The sequence below is a fragment of the Temnothorax curvispinosus genome, unplaced genomic scaffold (genome assembly GCF_003070985.1).
Source record: "Temnothorax curvispinosus isolate PA1 unplaced genomic scaffold, ASM307098v1 QBEX01006083.1, whole genome shotgun sequence".
NCBI lineage: Eukaryota > Metazoa > Arthropoda > Insecta > Hymenoptera > Formicidae > Temnothorax > Temnothorax curvispinosus.
In genome coordinates this window covers 11298-26229 of record NW_020215863.1, presented here as the reverse complement: position 1 = coordinate 26229, position 14932 = coordinate 11298, and the positions used below count along the sequence as shown (strand labels likewise).

Below are 14932 nucleotides of genomic sequence, written 5' to 3'. Positions count from 1 at the left end.
TCACTATAAAAGATAAATTTAAGAAAATGGACTATTATTTTTTATAATTCCATATAACGTTACATGCTTTATATTATATACACTCATCTTTATTAAATTAAGTCCTGAACTAAGTTTCTATTAAAAAGTAAGATCTACTGGAAATTAGCTAAAGAATAATATTTTATTATCCATCACTAAAGTAAAACAATTCTAAATCTAAAATATTCTGAAAGTGTATCATTATAACATCAAAGCCCACAATTATGATATGCAACTTTGTAGCCATTAGGATGGTGTACCACAATAAACGTTATCAGAGCAGTTAATATCGCAACTTATCGTGATAGTTCTTAGATATTGCCGCACTGACCGCGTTTATCCGGTGCATTCTCTCACCGTGCAGCACAAACGCTCTAGTATTGTCAGGCTGCCGATTATATTGTAATATCAGCGAGCGTGCCAAACCCTGGACTCCATGGCTACCGGAATATATTTACTAAATAGCACGTTACGTTACACGTGTGTCAATCACCATAAAAAAGCGGCGCGAAAGAACTGTCTATCTTAATTGCGCACTCGACTGTGGATTCATCCGACGCGACGGCTGAATGCGATACCCGAAACTAGTCATTGCCCGCTATCGTTACGATACGTTCAACATCGAGGAAGTGCTTGCTGTTCCGGTGATTTCTTCTTGAAACGACAAAGGATCCACCGACAGGAAACGTCGCCGAAACATCAACATCAGGAAACTTGAAATCTGACTAGTACCAAGTGCCAAGAGATAAGAACTCGTAGAAAGCGCGAATGGGGAAATTTTTAAAGGAAAAGGCGAGAAAAAAAATCTAAGAAGTTTTACCGTGCGGAAAACCACCAAGTTCGAAAATATGAGAGCGTTTCTTTCTTATTTTTTGGTTTCAAAGTCGGATTTATTGAGACTGGTAACTTATACGTATATATTCATTAACGTCCAAAAATTCGTCTTGGAGTTTTTACTCCGCGCGAACTAGTGTATTTTACTTGTGTTTGAAGGGAAGTCAATCTAGAAGAAGTGCGTTTATCTAAAAACAATTTTTGGATTAACATTAATAATAACGTTATTGATTTTCTTGAAATTAGTTTCTTCGACTTCATCTTTGTGCTGTCCCACAAAAATATCGTCTGCTTTCTTCTCTTTCATATGCTGTACTCCGCTCGCTCTTACACAAAGAATTTTCTTATACTCACAATAAATCTGCATATATAAAGAAAGTAAATTTTATGTAAAAAGACGAAGTATGCGGTGGAAGACTTGACATTCGAATCTGATAAATAATCGCTGAGATTTTCATAGATTCTCGCAACATTCGAGAGATAGAGCTTGATTCACATTGTTTTATTCAAAATATGCATTATTAAATTCAATAGAATTATATTAAAATACAATGATTGATTGTGATTGATTAATAAATTTGTCTTTAATCTGTGTGTGTGTGCATTTACAATAATTATATTATTTATTCTGAATGTATATCTGCCTTTTGATTAGAAACTGTTTAAAGAAAATCCATTTTTAGTCATAGGATCGTATCTTTATCAATCTGAAACGAAACATTCCCTTTCTAATTTCCCTTTCTAATTTCAGTGCAAACACAATAGACGGTGAGATTTTATACACAGATATAGCGTGTATGTGCTGAATATGGGAGCGACCCTACTCGTTGTAATACTCACTGCGGCATTGTTCGCGACTGCGGATGATATCAACGAACAATGTCAAGTTCACAATGAAACAAGGATTACGTGTAGTTGCATCGGAAACGAGGTATGCTGACTAATATACTTCCGTGTCATATCGTAATAATAATCTCTGTCCTTTGGTTTCGTGCTCGAACAAATGTTTCTACACGGAATGATCCTGAAGTAAATCGCCAATTTTCGCAGATGTATTGAATGTCGATTGTTTCTTTGCTCAGTAGGTTTTAAATTGCAATTAAACTTTTGATTGTATGTACTCAATTTTAAATCCTCTTTCCTTTTATTTTATTTTTTTATTAGCTTTAAAATAACATTACTAAATAGTACTGATGTGTATGACTAATGATATCGCTATCTCTTCGTATATAAAAAGTGCTGATATAAAAGCGTCCGTTAAACATACAAGGACGCAAAATAAGTTGACGTAAAATAGCTAGGGATACATAGTGTGTGGCACTTGATTGATGGTTCTGATTTTTCAGGAATTTCTTCTACCAGAGGAATACAATTACAAGAACATTACCAGCGTGTCTGTCACAGGATGCGTTTCAGCGAACCTCCATTACGCCAGTTTTCCGGAGGCGAGCAATCTCGAGGAGATGATAGTTCAGAATATCAGCGGCAGCCTGAACTTCGAGGTCTTCTTTACGTCGAACCGCGTGAAACTGCTGAAGCTTTCGAACATCGGCCGGATACCAAAGATTACGGGCCATACGTTCACGAATCTGAGAGCTATCGACACACTCGCGATCGAAGGCGCGCTCATCGAGAACCTCGAAGAAGAGTTCTTTCACATCAATGTGTTGCACTTTATCATGATGAACGTTACGATCGAGCGAGTGGACCGGCTGAATGTCTCCGAGAAAGGCGCAACATTGCGCATAGTGAACAGTGAGCTACGTAATGCCAAGGAAATCTTGAACTTTGGTAATTTCGACAAGATCGAGATCACCGACTCCAAGTTTGAGATGCAGAAACCGGGGGTGATGTCTATCCAAGGCACCGTCGCTATCGTGGAGAACAGCATCTTCTCGAACGTGAGCATGAACCTGGTCACCACGAACGTCATCGTGATAAACGGCATTTGCGCGGATGGCAAGAGCACTCTGAGGCTCAGTTCGAAGTACGTCAATAGCACCGACAACAGATTGCCGAATGAGATAGCGTATCCAGGAGGTGATCAACCTGGGGGACCGGAAAGAGTACTAACGATTCGAAACAACACGGTCTGCAAAGCGGGCAACTGCAAATGTTCAAAGAGCAGCGGACAGGCTCTGTATCAAGCGGCTATCTTAATATACATTTTCTTATTAACCATAATTATATGTCATATTTGATGCGTTCATGCCGCGACACTAATGAAAACGGTTTTATAATTTGAGTCTGGTTAGATGAAATCGATCTGTGAAAAATCAATCGAATCTTGACTCGATATATCAAAAGATGAAATGATTATCTGAATAACGTATAAAATGAAGAAACAAGAATCCAAAATAAATCCAAAAATAACATTGGATAAATAATGGTACTTGCGTCCCTTAAAGAATAAAAAATCAAATCAAGATTGCATTGTCATAACATAATCATGCACTTGGTTTTCCTTTGTGGATTATAGAGAAAAACATAATTACCAAATTTTCGAATTATTTTCCTATTATAGGTTTTCCAATTTAAAAATCTGTTCTTTTTTTAACTATTTCTTAACTATTTATTATTTTTATCATCTTTATTTAAAAAATGTAATTACGTATTCAATTACAATTGCATGTATAGAAAGGATAGAAAAAAATAGCTAAAGAGAAGCCTGAGAGTAACGTATTCAAACTTTAACCCGCATTCACACATTCGTCTCTATGTATATAAAATATGCGCATTAATATACGTAGCTACGGATATTTCCGGTGGGTAACACGCTATGTCTACAGTTCTGTTCCAGTTTACGTACACGATTGTTTGATTCTATTCCGTGCCATACCCAAAATGTAAGTACGTAACAATCCATTATAAAAATAATACCTATAATGGGAGTAATGTTTTTTTAAGCGTCAAGTATACTTTTTATTTTAATAGTTTTGTGCAAAACACCAAAAAAATCTTATTGATATACACGTTTTGTGCGTATTGAAGCGCCAGTGAACGAGTCCACTTAAAACGCGTCCACTCTCAGGCTATTTTTTACCAGAAAATAGATCTGTCAAAATATGAAATGTATATATACGTTAGGGAACCACAAAGCACCTTTATTCAATTCACAAATCTTACAATTAAACAAAATTTCTCTAATACGCATCAATACATAAAATAACGAAACTTATTCAAAATACAAAAAGCTTTCTAGTTACAAATTATAGAACAATTACAGATTATAGAACAAAATAAATATTACTACAAAATTCCGTATATTGCTGTGTTTCTAAGACTATACATATATTTCTAGCAATTGTATGCACTTTTTTCCTATACGTCTAAGATATGAATAAATTATAAACATCAATTATATTTTATGTTCAAGTATCTACATTGGCCCATGTTCCTCCAGATGCTTCGATATGTAAATCAATTCCGATCTTATGTAACTCCAGAGCTTCCTTCAGATTATTAATTTCTTGCAACATCTGTCTATTGTTTTCTTCCAAACGGCAAATAGTTTTCTTGTATCCAGTTAACTCCTTCTCATGCATTTTTTCTAATAATTTGTCTCTTGGTGTAAAAGAACCTGTACGGGCCAAAAAATCATTATAAAATCTCTCGATTTTTATCACATCGATATATTTGTAGCCATAATTGCGTTATGTACTAAGCATCAAATTCTATGTAATGCATATACAAAATATTTGGAGTATACTAACTCCTGGCCAATATAATCAATTCATAATGCAGCCAAGTTAAACTGGCTGTATTTATTTTTGCGCACAAAGAATTTTACTTGAGAATAATAAAACTGTATTTCATTAACTAACTAAAATCGTTAACTAACTCAGAAAGTATCCTGTATATTATGAGACATATTATGTAAATATAAAAACACACACACACACATAGTCGTACGTTTAATAAGAATAATTAGCTTAAAATCATGTTAAGTACTAACCAGCAGATTTGTGTAACTGCTCTTGGAGCTTCTGACTATTCTGCGTGATTCTTCTTATTTCGTGCTCATGTTGAGTCTCTTTAAACTGAGCTTGTTTCTTTAGCTTTCGTATCTGTGAATCAGACATTTAACTTTAGTTTTTGTACATTATTCAAATCAATCTGTACAAGCATATTCTACATAAATTGAATTACCTCTTCCTTTTCTTGCTTCAGGTCGCGTGATGCATCCTCAAATTTAACATTAAGTCTCCTTTCTCTCTCCTCTACTTTACATATCGTATGTTCCTTCTTCTCTAAGTCTTCCTTCAAGCGCTTTATATGATTCTGTACATACATACATGTGTTATTAAATATTATAATTTTATAACCAGTACATAATTTCCACACATACTCACCAATCATTTTACTGTGCAGCGTGGAAAAATACAAAATATCTCAGTACTTATACATGTTTTAAGTAAAAGCAAACTCACCTTAAGAGTAACATTATCATTAACAGTTCGCTGATTTAAATCAATCAATTGATCGTGTAATCGCATTAAGTATCTATGCTTATGTGTCAACTTCCAAGTGGCATTTATCACTTGTACACATAGCTTTTTCAACGATTCTGCGCTTTGCCGATCATTGCCTATGGCTACCGGTGGGATACCGATCAATGACTCAAATTCCTATAGATTTAGACATCAATCAATATCTGTATATATACTTATGCACATTTTAATAAAATTATTGGCTATATCTATCTCATTACTTCATTCAGTATATGCAAAGACTGTTCTAAATTGTCCTGTTTACAGAATACAGTTTCTTCGCTAATAAAGTCGTTCCGTTCAGCAAGCATACTTCTCAAATCCCTCTTTGGGTAAGTACCGTTGGAAATTGCACTCATATTTATCTGCACATATTTTTTAATCGTTAGGATGTATATCGAGAATAAAAATAAATTTTCCAATCTTTTTTAAAATTAACAAGTAATATTCAATTGTTTCAAGCAAACCACAAAGCAAATAAAGCAAACTCACACAAACAAAAATTAATTACATCTGCAATTTAATACTTCGTAGAACAAATTCTAATGCTAGTTCCTCTTTGTCTCCAATTAAACGTCGATTGTTTATTAAGCGACTCGATCATGTCTTATGCAAAGTATATATACGAATGTAATAATAAACCCACAGAAATATGTTACATCTTATTCTTTACTGAAGTAACCGGCTTTTTCAAGCATAATTGAACAATCACATAATAATCACTTTTACATTATCTTTAATATGAATATAATATATATAATTTTATCGAAAGATATAAACATACTAAAGAATTATAAATTTTTCTGATATTCACTGATACTATGACGAGACAAATAATGTGTATTTGTTGCAGAGATATTAATATTAATATTTATTTTTCCAACCGTTTTATATTAGTCAAATAGAGTGTTTATATTTACACAATTACCCTATATAAGGAGATTGATCTGCTACTCTGTAATTCCTAACCTCAATAATTCCCTTTTTGAAACATATATATCTCTTCCCTAGATATTTCATCTTCAGCTAGATTAATTTTCTAATAAGTCCCTTTTTCATATTTTTATACTTACAATAGCACTCTTATTTTATTATAATGTCCTTATTTCATTGCAAGAATATAGTTTGGTTATTTTCTCTGTTTCTCCTGCACTCACACACAACAACAACAACCCCCTACAAATCCTACGACCTACGATCACTAACCGAAATCTAAACCTAAACTTTACCCTCTCCCGCGCATGTAGATTCCTTTCTCTCGTTTTCATTTTCAAATAGATTTTCAAATACGCCGAATATATCAACAATTTTACAATCAAACAAGACATACAAGTTATTTATAAAAAAAAAGAATGTGTACAATTTTTAAATAAAGCTAGATTTTATAGCAGGTTATTGATTTTAATAAAGTAATTATTGCCACTTAAAAGTTTTAAATTTAAGGAGAGATGTCATCTTTGATTTCTGATTATGAGAAAGAATCTATAATTTCCTACTTTTAATTATTTCCTTAAATAATTTAATAGTTATAGATAGAATTCTATCCTGTAAAATCTCTAACATAATGAATTATATATTTTTTTTAAATCGGGCTTTATAGAAGAAGAAAAGTAAATGAATTATAAGTATTCGTGATTTATTGATCACAATACGTGCACCCTATTACATAAATTTGACGCGTGTGTCTACTTATTTATCATATACAATGCAATTACAAATTGATTACAATTTCAAAATTACAAATTGAATTTATACATATATATCGCTAGCATATTATTATTATGATATTAGTTACATTCTTCTAGCAATTATTATCACAATTTGTTTAATTGCACGTCTCAATGTATTAATACACGTATTTTCTTCTCGCTAAAAAACTTCTCGCATTCATTCCTAAAGTTATTCAAGATTGACTGGAAAATAGACATTTCCGCGTTTCCTAATTTATAAACTTTGAATTAAAAGTTGACCACTTTTTAAACTATGAAGACTATTCTTCTTAAATCTTAATTTCTCTTAAATCAAAAAATTGATTTTAAAAATCAATTATTTTGCCCATTCCATAAATTTTCTTTCGCAATTTTCATTATAATAATAATCACATTTAAATAATTTAATTTCATTTGACTATGAAATTAATTTACTATTCAATTTCTTTAATTTAACATTGTATTTTTTAAACTTGCTTGCGTATATTAAATACAGTATATAAAACGCTAATGTATATATTAAGATACAGAACAGTATATAAAAACTAATATTTCGAACAATTAAATAATTTACATACACACACACAAAGAAACATTATAATGACCTGTACCTCTATAATAATTCCTTCTCATGATTAATTTCTTTGCAAGAATTTATCTATATATATTACATAATTTATAATGATTCATTAAATTTCGTTTGATCATGTTTCACGAAATATGGCCGATAATTTCTTAACAGTGACTGACTTTTTGTTAAATTTATAATAATTTTGACGTTCAGAGAGAAACCAATAGGGAAAATTTATGAATCTTTTATATTAATGTTGTACTGCTATTTAAACTTTTGAACTTAAGTTTTAAAATCAGTAATTTATCAAATCTACGTTGGAAACTATATATTCGGAGAAAAGTTAATTTTAAACACGTGACAAGGGATGCGATTAAAGTTCGCTACTGCATTCCTGCTGTTCATTAGGAAACGTTAAGATTTCTCCAAAAAAGTATTTGTGTCATTTTTAAATCACCCGCATTTAATTATAAAAATGTACTATACTTTTTCAATGTACTTAAACACTTGTTATCGAACTTTCGTTTAATCTTTTCCACAATGCCACGAAACGGATAAAGTTTAAATCGTGAAGTTTTAAGATTAGTAATTAATGAAATCTACGTTGAAAACTATAATATTGGGAGAAAAGTTAATCTTAAACACGTGACAAAGAAATGCAATGAACAGAATACATCTTAATTAACTTCGCGTGAATTTAAAGCCTGCGTCAACGGCCATTTCCTTGAGACGCGAACAAACGAAATTAAATTTGACGGTTAGCTTTGTATCTACTTGAAAGCAAAGATTTAATTTAAACTACATTTGTATACTACGTGTGTATACAAAAGACATATGTATTACCTCGCCCTGCTTCTAGTTATCTTTGTGACAAAGCAGGGACCGTATATCCGGTTATTGTTCGTTGAACCAATATATCTCTCGCGCAAAACGACCGTTTGATTAGACACGATGAAACGATTTATCCGGACGACGTTATACAACTTTTTTTTTTCATAGACAGAATAGGCTCACAATCAGACATAAATGTGATCTGGACGTGTTTGCGGTATTTAGGCACACATCTACGAAAGAAGCGGGAGAGTACACCTTGGAGGATCCTCGAAAAAGCGTTCTTCGCCGTCAACGGCAAATAAGGCCCTCCATCGTGTACCGTTCTGCTTCTTTTCTTATACGGCGTTCATCATATGTGTATAACGGAAGATCCCAGTTAGCTCATTGCATCGACAATGAGCTGGGACTTCTGGAGCGATCCATATTTTTCTCTTCGCAGATGAGGTCCATAGCTCGCATCCGTCCTATGTCATTCCACAGCACATAGGAATGTTTAGTGCCGGACACTCTACGCGCTTGGCTAAAAATCAGTAAACGCATTGTATGAGAAATAAAAAATCAATTACTATAAGTGAGAAATATAGATAATTGAAATTTGTCTTTCAATAAAATCTTTCTTTTAACATTAAACTTCTTTGTAATCAAGTTAAAATAGTCAAATTAAAATTCCGTATAAACGTGAGATTTATTTGAAATCAAATAAGATTTCAGAAATCAAGAAAGTTTGTCATTTATTTTTTCATAAAGAACTTAAATTTCAAAAAACCAATTTATTTTTAAACAATTATAATTCGAAAACTTTTAACATTTTGACAATTAAAGAATTAATCAATTTTGAATAGACGAAAGAATTAAACCGATAAAAGGAAAGCATAAAAGAAAAGTAAATATAAACTGAATATTTGAATATCTAAAACTGATGTGCTTACGTTTGAAACCAGTCGTAATTTGTGACGTACGTTTCGTCATGGCAGAACTTTGTGTACAAATCTATTACAGGATAGTTGACAAAAGAGGTATCTCTTGTAGACGGATCATCCGCCAGAGATCTTATCCAATTGTTGAAGGAAAGGAGCGCCATGCTTTGTTTCTTATAAGAATAGATGCTGATATTAGCCAAAGGTGGAAGAGTACAGATACTGATGGCTGTGTTAGAAAGATGAAATTTAGACCGAAGAACTTGCAAGAGCTCCGTCATATCTTCTATCATCTCGTCGCAAGTGGCGTTCTGAAAAGAATCGAATATTGAAAATAGTAAAAATCTGGTTACGTTGTTCAAATGCAAGTAAATATAACAAGCTTAAATTTATTCAAAGGTTTTCTTATTAAGATAATTTTTATCTGAGATTTCAATAAATACAAGTTGGCATTAATATTTATATTCAATTTACTTCTCGATACGTTTAGTCGTGTGCGACCCGGACACGCCGAAGATAGGGCAAAGCCAAATTAACTTACGTTGTAAACATCAACCGAGCCAAGCAGAATCACAACACGATTGGAGATGGAACTGATATTCCTCAAAGCTCGAGTACAGTCGCTAATAGTCTGTCCGGAGATACACAATCCGCAGTGCAATGCTAAGCTATCTGCAAAATGTAAAATAATGAGAAATACAAAATCCACAGTTTTTATCTTAACTTGAAACATATTTATTATCTATCTCTTGAAAGTTATCGTATTTTAACTTTTTTATTGCGCATTAACTACTTTGATAAAGTAATAATAATTTTAATTAAATAAGAAACGCGGAGTTACTTTTTCTGAGTAGAAAAGGAATATAGGAATTATATAACGAAGCCAACGCGTGGATTTCAATATAAACAGAACTTGCTGGAAATTTCGTAAGAAAAACTTTTGTGTGCGACCTCGTACCCTTGTATCTCCAAATAGAATGATGAAGATTTCGTATCGCAAGTTGTAGGAAGAAATCGTCACCAAGTAATTGTTGGCCGTTTGCAACAGGTTCATATATGCTGTCCTAATATAATATTAACATAACAGATTAAATAATACTTTGTAATACTTTTCAGAAAGTTACACTCACTTGTTTCTTCACTTCATTTGTTTCTATTACTACCGGATGATGATTTTCTTCTTCTCTATTCAAGAAGTTATTTTTATACGCGCCATCTAAAGTAAAGCAATTTATTTATTTTAAAAACTATCTTTTTTATAAAACACGATCGCTGATATTATTCCAAATGACTTGTGCGACAATGAAATTAAAACATAAAATTTTTAATTGTGAAGTACAGAGTTAAATATAAGGAGCGCTGTTTCTGAGAGCACAAGCGAAAACTAAATTAAATAAAAACTTCGTAAAATGTAAAATACTATTATCTCTCTTTACAGATTTAAAATGGATTGAATATCTTACTGGTTCCAAATAAATTTGGGTTACGACGATGTGCGAGATCTTGATTTCGTCTATTGGCGCGATTGGTATTATAAATTAATCTGTTCTTTTCTCTACGTTCATCATTATTGTATCTAAGATTGCCATCATTTCGCATAAATTGTTTATAGTATTTATTCTGAAATAAAGCGTTGTTATTGATTTTTTCAATATATATAATTATTGTATTGACTTTATGTTGTAATACAAATTGCCGTGAACGTACTCTTGTCTTTGAATAATCTACTTTTTGCTTTCGTATAAGTCTGTCGATATGAGAAATCTTAGAATCGTTTATTCTTAACGTTTCTTCGCCGAAATCATTCCAAGTTGTTTCCAAACCGTCTATAGTTTGCAAAAGCGCACGAAGACTTGAGAATCCCAATCTACGATACGGAATAGATTCTCCGACGACAGTTTGAAACTCATCTGCAAAAGCAGCATTCTCTTATTCTTAAATTTATGATTTTACGGTATAGAATTCCTTGAATAATATTTCATTAAAAAATTTGAATAATAAAAGCGTCTTCTTACTATAATAATTTTACAACATTTTATTTTAATGTAATTTTTATTTTGATAATTTTTATGTTAAATTAATCTTAAAGAAGTGAGCTTGTATATGAAATAATTTAATTGCGAGAAGCTCACAAATCTTACTATAAACAAGAACAAATAAAAGTAATTCATAAGAATTTTACAACTGTATATAGAATCTGAGTTATTAGTATCTAAAGAAATCAATGAGGTATTATTTAATAGTTTTTATACAATATACTGATATTTCTTAACAATGAACATTCTCTTTCTCTCACGTTATTTTAATATAAATCGAAATATTAGTTAAATACAAAGAATGATAATACTCACCGTTTAGATCTTCAATTGGCACGCCGCCTTTCTTCGAAATTATGCACGACTTGATCAATGCCACCGTTTCTTCCATGTCTACGTTTAATTATTAAGTTTCATGTCTGATTATTAAAAAGATAATTTTTGAATTTAAATTTGCTTCTCCGAGAAACTTGTAATTTTACACAAGTGAGTACGTTTATTAACAATTTTGCACTTGTACGCGACTTGTGTCTTATTAGAAAAATTAACTTTTGTAAAAGTTCTGCAGTCCTGCTGCTGTGATCGTAAGTTCAGACATGATTCAGACCGACGTTCGCACTCGCGAACGGTATACCGAAGAATGAGAGTCGATTCATCACACGACGATACGACCTACCCGCTACCCCCATTCGTATATCCCCAGCAATGGCCCGGAAAATTCCGTCAATTCGTAAGCACGGCTCGCCGCGTGATATGATCTATGTAGAAAAAGTACTAGTACAAGAAGAATGTATATGTTTGACAACAACGTTCGATTGAATGTAACGTGAAATCTTCCGCATTCCTACCGTTCGTTACGATTCTAACGGTTGTAACGAGTCCGAAGAACCACGATCTTAAATATTCCAGAAATTTCGGGCACACACACACCTTTGATAATAGCTTTAATATAACTTAGATAATTTTATTTTCTGTATTAAAATGTTAATTTATAAATTTTGTTAAGCAGATCCTTGATTTATAGTTTAATTGAACATTAATTTTGTATTTGCAGTTTATATATTTTTCAAATATATAAACCATTTTTCAAATATATAAACTGTTCATATTTTTCAAATGCAACAATTATTTTAATAATCTATGTATATAATTATTAAATAAATATATATAATAATTTTTACGAATTTACGTCATATATACGCGCTATCTTTTCAAAATCTTGAAACAGACAAATAATGTCATGTGTTTTTGTATTTAACATATACATTAAACTTTAATTTAACATATGTATTAAAAACATATTAGATAGTAATATATCATGTATCATATATCATTTTAATTACAAATTTACAGCATTCAATATTTTTAAAAGTAGCAAAATATAAAAAATTAATTAATGCTTACTTAAAATTAAACAAATAATGAAATTCTATCATCTGATAGTATTTTTAAAGCTTAATTTTTCATATCTTTGCTGAAGATATATGTATAACAGGATATATAGCAGCTCTTCATTCTCAAATATTTATAATTTTAAAAGTATTAATTAAAAATATATAAAATCTGTCCAAAATAGAATAATTCAAATATACATATGTATGTACGAAAGCTCGATAAAAATATCCTACATTACAATGCTAATCAGGTGATCAATATGCTCAAGTATTCAACTCAGGTAGCCGAAATGGCTTGAAATAGAACCATATTATACGGACTAAAGGAATCAATTATTTTTATTTATTATTATTGCTTCTAAATACATCTTTCTTTATTATAATCTATATATTTTTATTTCTATTTTGCAATAATTTGTATATATACAATTATAAATATTCTACAATAATTATATTATGATATATATCTCTATTCACGAGTTCTTAAATGTGCGTCTTAACAGTAAGTACTTTTAGAACAGATTAATTCTTTTGATATGGCAGAGACGGAATATAAGTTGCAATTCACCGAAGTACAATAATTAGCAAATTAATGTGAAAAAAAATGTATGCTTACATTTTTATCCTATTATACATAATCACATCCATTAAGATATATGTCTACATTAATACAACAGAATATGTACGTATAGTGAAGTATTTCTCATGTATAATATAATGCATTTAAAGAAAAAGAATAGCATAATTTTACATGCAAATATAATCATTCAAAAAAGAAATAAGGAAAAAGATTGGACATTATCAAGGAATATATTAAGATCATGTAGAGTCAGAACTAAAGTATATTTTTCGAGAGGTGCCGATTGCGTGAGATGCCGATACTTAGAAGGCCTCAGCTTCTCGACGAAGTTCTGGAGAGTTTTGACGGGTCAGTAACTCCGAAAATATTTATGTCGTCCCAAACTATTCTTACACTCGCGACATGGATATTTTTGGCTAATGTTGGGCAACTCCCGTATATGTTTTGTTGCTTTCTCTCTAATTACGGCTATTCTTTGAGAGAGCTAAAAATATAGTTTTATAAATCGCAAAAATGCTTACGTAATTTATTTTAACGTCACCAACGAATTTTACACAACCGTGTCATGTAATCCACAAAAAATCACAATATAATTTCACATTTTTAATATTTATTCCCCTTATAGATTAAGTGCCAAATGGAAACACGCAAAATATCTTCCTTTCATTGAAAATTATTTACTGCTTTAGAAAATTATTGACACATTTATATTCGAAAAACCTTAACATTATATTATTAATTTTTTTTAAATAAATAAACTAATTAACAAAAATTTTTGGAATAAAGTGTTAGATTTTTTTTTAGATAATCTATGTAACTTCTTTTAAAGCTATTTCAGCGAGAAATATGTATATTTCTCAAGTCATCGAAAAAAATCGCCTCAACATTGTTTTTGAATAAACAGCACAATCTAAAAAATTCAATTTATTTTTCGATTTTATATCTTTTCTTTAAAAAATTTTCAAGATTTATATAAAGAGTGTATATGAATCTCCTAACTTATACACGTTAAGACAAATATACTAAAATAATGAGAAAATACAGTATTTATGTGTCTTTTATTTTTACTATATAAAGAAAAACTTGAAACGCCTATCATGAAAGCGTTTACATATCGCATTACTCGGCAATCTTCCGCAAACTGACGCCCCTCGCCTTCTATTCTTCTTGCACCAACGCTTCCGATACATCGGTTCATCTCCACGGTGGGTGGTGGTAGAGTGCGCACTTGTTACGAAGGGACCCTCGAGATACCAAAGTTCTCGAGGAGTCTAAAGGGTCGCGCGGTGCAGGAGGGGTCAACAGATGTTGAGCCGAAGTTGAGAGTTTCACTGTGTCATTGTGTTGCAATATATACGTTAGCTCAACTATTTGCATGTTTCGTACAGTATTAGAACACTGCAGGCGCTATACGTGGTATCGTGGAGCTCAGTTTCGGTAAGTTAAATAAATCATGAAAACAATATTAAAATAATTTGTCAAATAACAATCTACGGAGGATCCTTTTATCCTGACCCAGTGAACACAATGCAACATGTAACGTACA

General features: G+C 31.5%; 3 protein-coding genes across 5 annotated transcripts; 1 reads left to right on the top strand and 2 right to left on the bottom strand.

The window, feature by feature from the left end:
• Positions 1-81: 81 nt before the first annotated feature.
• Positions 82-4218, top strand: LOC112455423. 2 transcript variants are annotated; one of them, XM_025017322.1, is made up of 3 exons: positions 82-813; positions 1607-1786; positions 2202-4218. In XM_025017322.1, the coding sequence occupies exons 2-3, from the start codon at positions 1664-1666 to the stop codon at positions 3054-3056; spliced, it is 978 nt and encodes a 325-aa protein (XP_024873090.1). In that variant the 5' UTR covers positions 82-813; positions 1607-1663; the 3' UTR covers positions 3057-4218. The 2 variants fall into 2 exon arrangements, with proteins under 2 accessions (XP_024873090.1, XP_024873088.1); XM_025017320.1 differs by having other exon boundaries at positions 82-923.
• On the bottom strand, positions 3939-6670 carry LOC112455424 (afadin- and alpha-actinin-binding protein A-like). Of its 2 annotated transcripts, none has more exons than XM_025017324.1 (6): positions 6274-6670; positions 5567-5710; positions 5286-5483; positions 5005-5136; positions 4811-4922; positions 3939-4435 (listed from the first exon to the last, which is right to left on the bottom strand). In XM_025017324.1, the coding sequence occupies exons 2-6, from the start codon at positions 5702-5704 to the stop codon at positions 4227-4229; spliced, it is 789 nt and encodes a 262-aa protein (XP_024873092.1). In that variant the 5' UTR covers positions 5705-5710; positions 6274-6670; the 3' UTR covers positions 3939-4226. The 2 variants fall into 2 exon arrangements, with proteins under 2 accessions (XP_024873092.1, XP_024873091.1); XM_025017323.1 differs by having other exon boundaries at positions 6419-6668.
• Positions 6671-7500: 830 nt separating this feature from the next.
• On the bottom strand, positions 7501-12060 carry LOC112455425. Its single transcript, XM_025017325.1, has 8 exons — positions 11728-12060; positions 11084-11286; positions 10840-10996; positions 10507-10592; positions 10335-10440; positions 9918-10048; positions 9389-9687; positions 7501-8979 (listed from the first exon to the last, which is right to left on the bottom strand). The coding sequence occupies exons 1-8, from the start codon at positions 11801-11803 to the stop codon at positions 8841-8843; spliced, it is 1197 nt and encodes a 398-aa protein (XP_024873093.1). The 5' UTR covers positions 11804-12060; the 3' UTR covers positions 7501-8840.
• Between the last annotated feature and the right edge of the window lie 2872 nt (positions 12061-14932).

What these genes read in the sequence shown, in the direction of transcription:
- LOC112455423 (XM_025017322.1), top strand. Translation starts at nt 1,664, where the DNA reads ATGGGAGCGACCCTACTCGTTGTAATACTCACTGCGGCATTGTTCGCG. An exon ending in GTAGTTGCATCGGAAACGAG is followed by an intron (nt 1,787 to 2,201) that starts GTATGCTGACTA and finishes CTGATTTTTCAG; the next exon opens with GAATTTCTTCTACCAGAGGA.
- LOC112455424 (XM_025017324.1), bottom strand. Translation starts at nt 5,704, where the DNA reads ATGAGTGCAATTTCCAACGGTACTTACCCAAAGAGGGATTTGAGAAGT. An exon ending in CTTTGCATATACTGAATGAA is followed by an intron (nt 5,484 to 5,566) that starts GTAATGAGATAG and finishes CTAAATCTATAG; the next exon opens with GAATTTGAGTCATTGATCGG. An exon ending in ATGATAATGTTACTCTTAAG is followed by an intron (nt 5,137 to 5,285) that starts GTGAGTTTGCTT and finishes ATGTATGTACAG; the next exon opens with AATCATATAAAGCGCTTGAA.
- LOC112455425 (XM_025017325.1), bottom strand. Translation starts at nt 11,803, where the DNA reads ATGGAAGAAACGGTGGCATTGATCAAGTCGTGCATAATTTCGAAGAAA. An exon ending in TAGATTATTCAAAGACAAGA is followed by an intron (nt 10,997 to 11,083) that starts GTACGTTCACGG and finishes GCTTTATTTCAG; the next exon opens with AATAAATACTATAAACAATT. An exon ending in CCCAAATTTATTTGGAACCA is followed by an intron (nt 10,593 to 10,839) that starts GTAAGATATTCA and finishes GCTTTACTTTAG; the next exon opens with ATGGCGCGTATAAAAATAAC.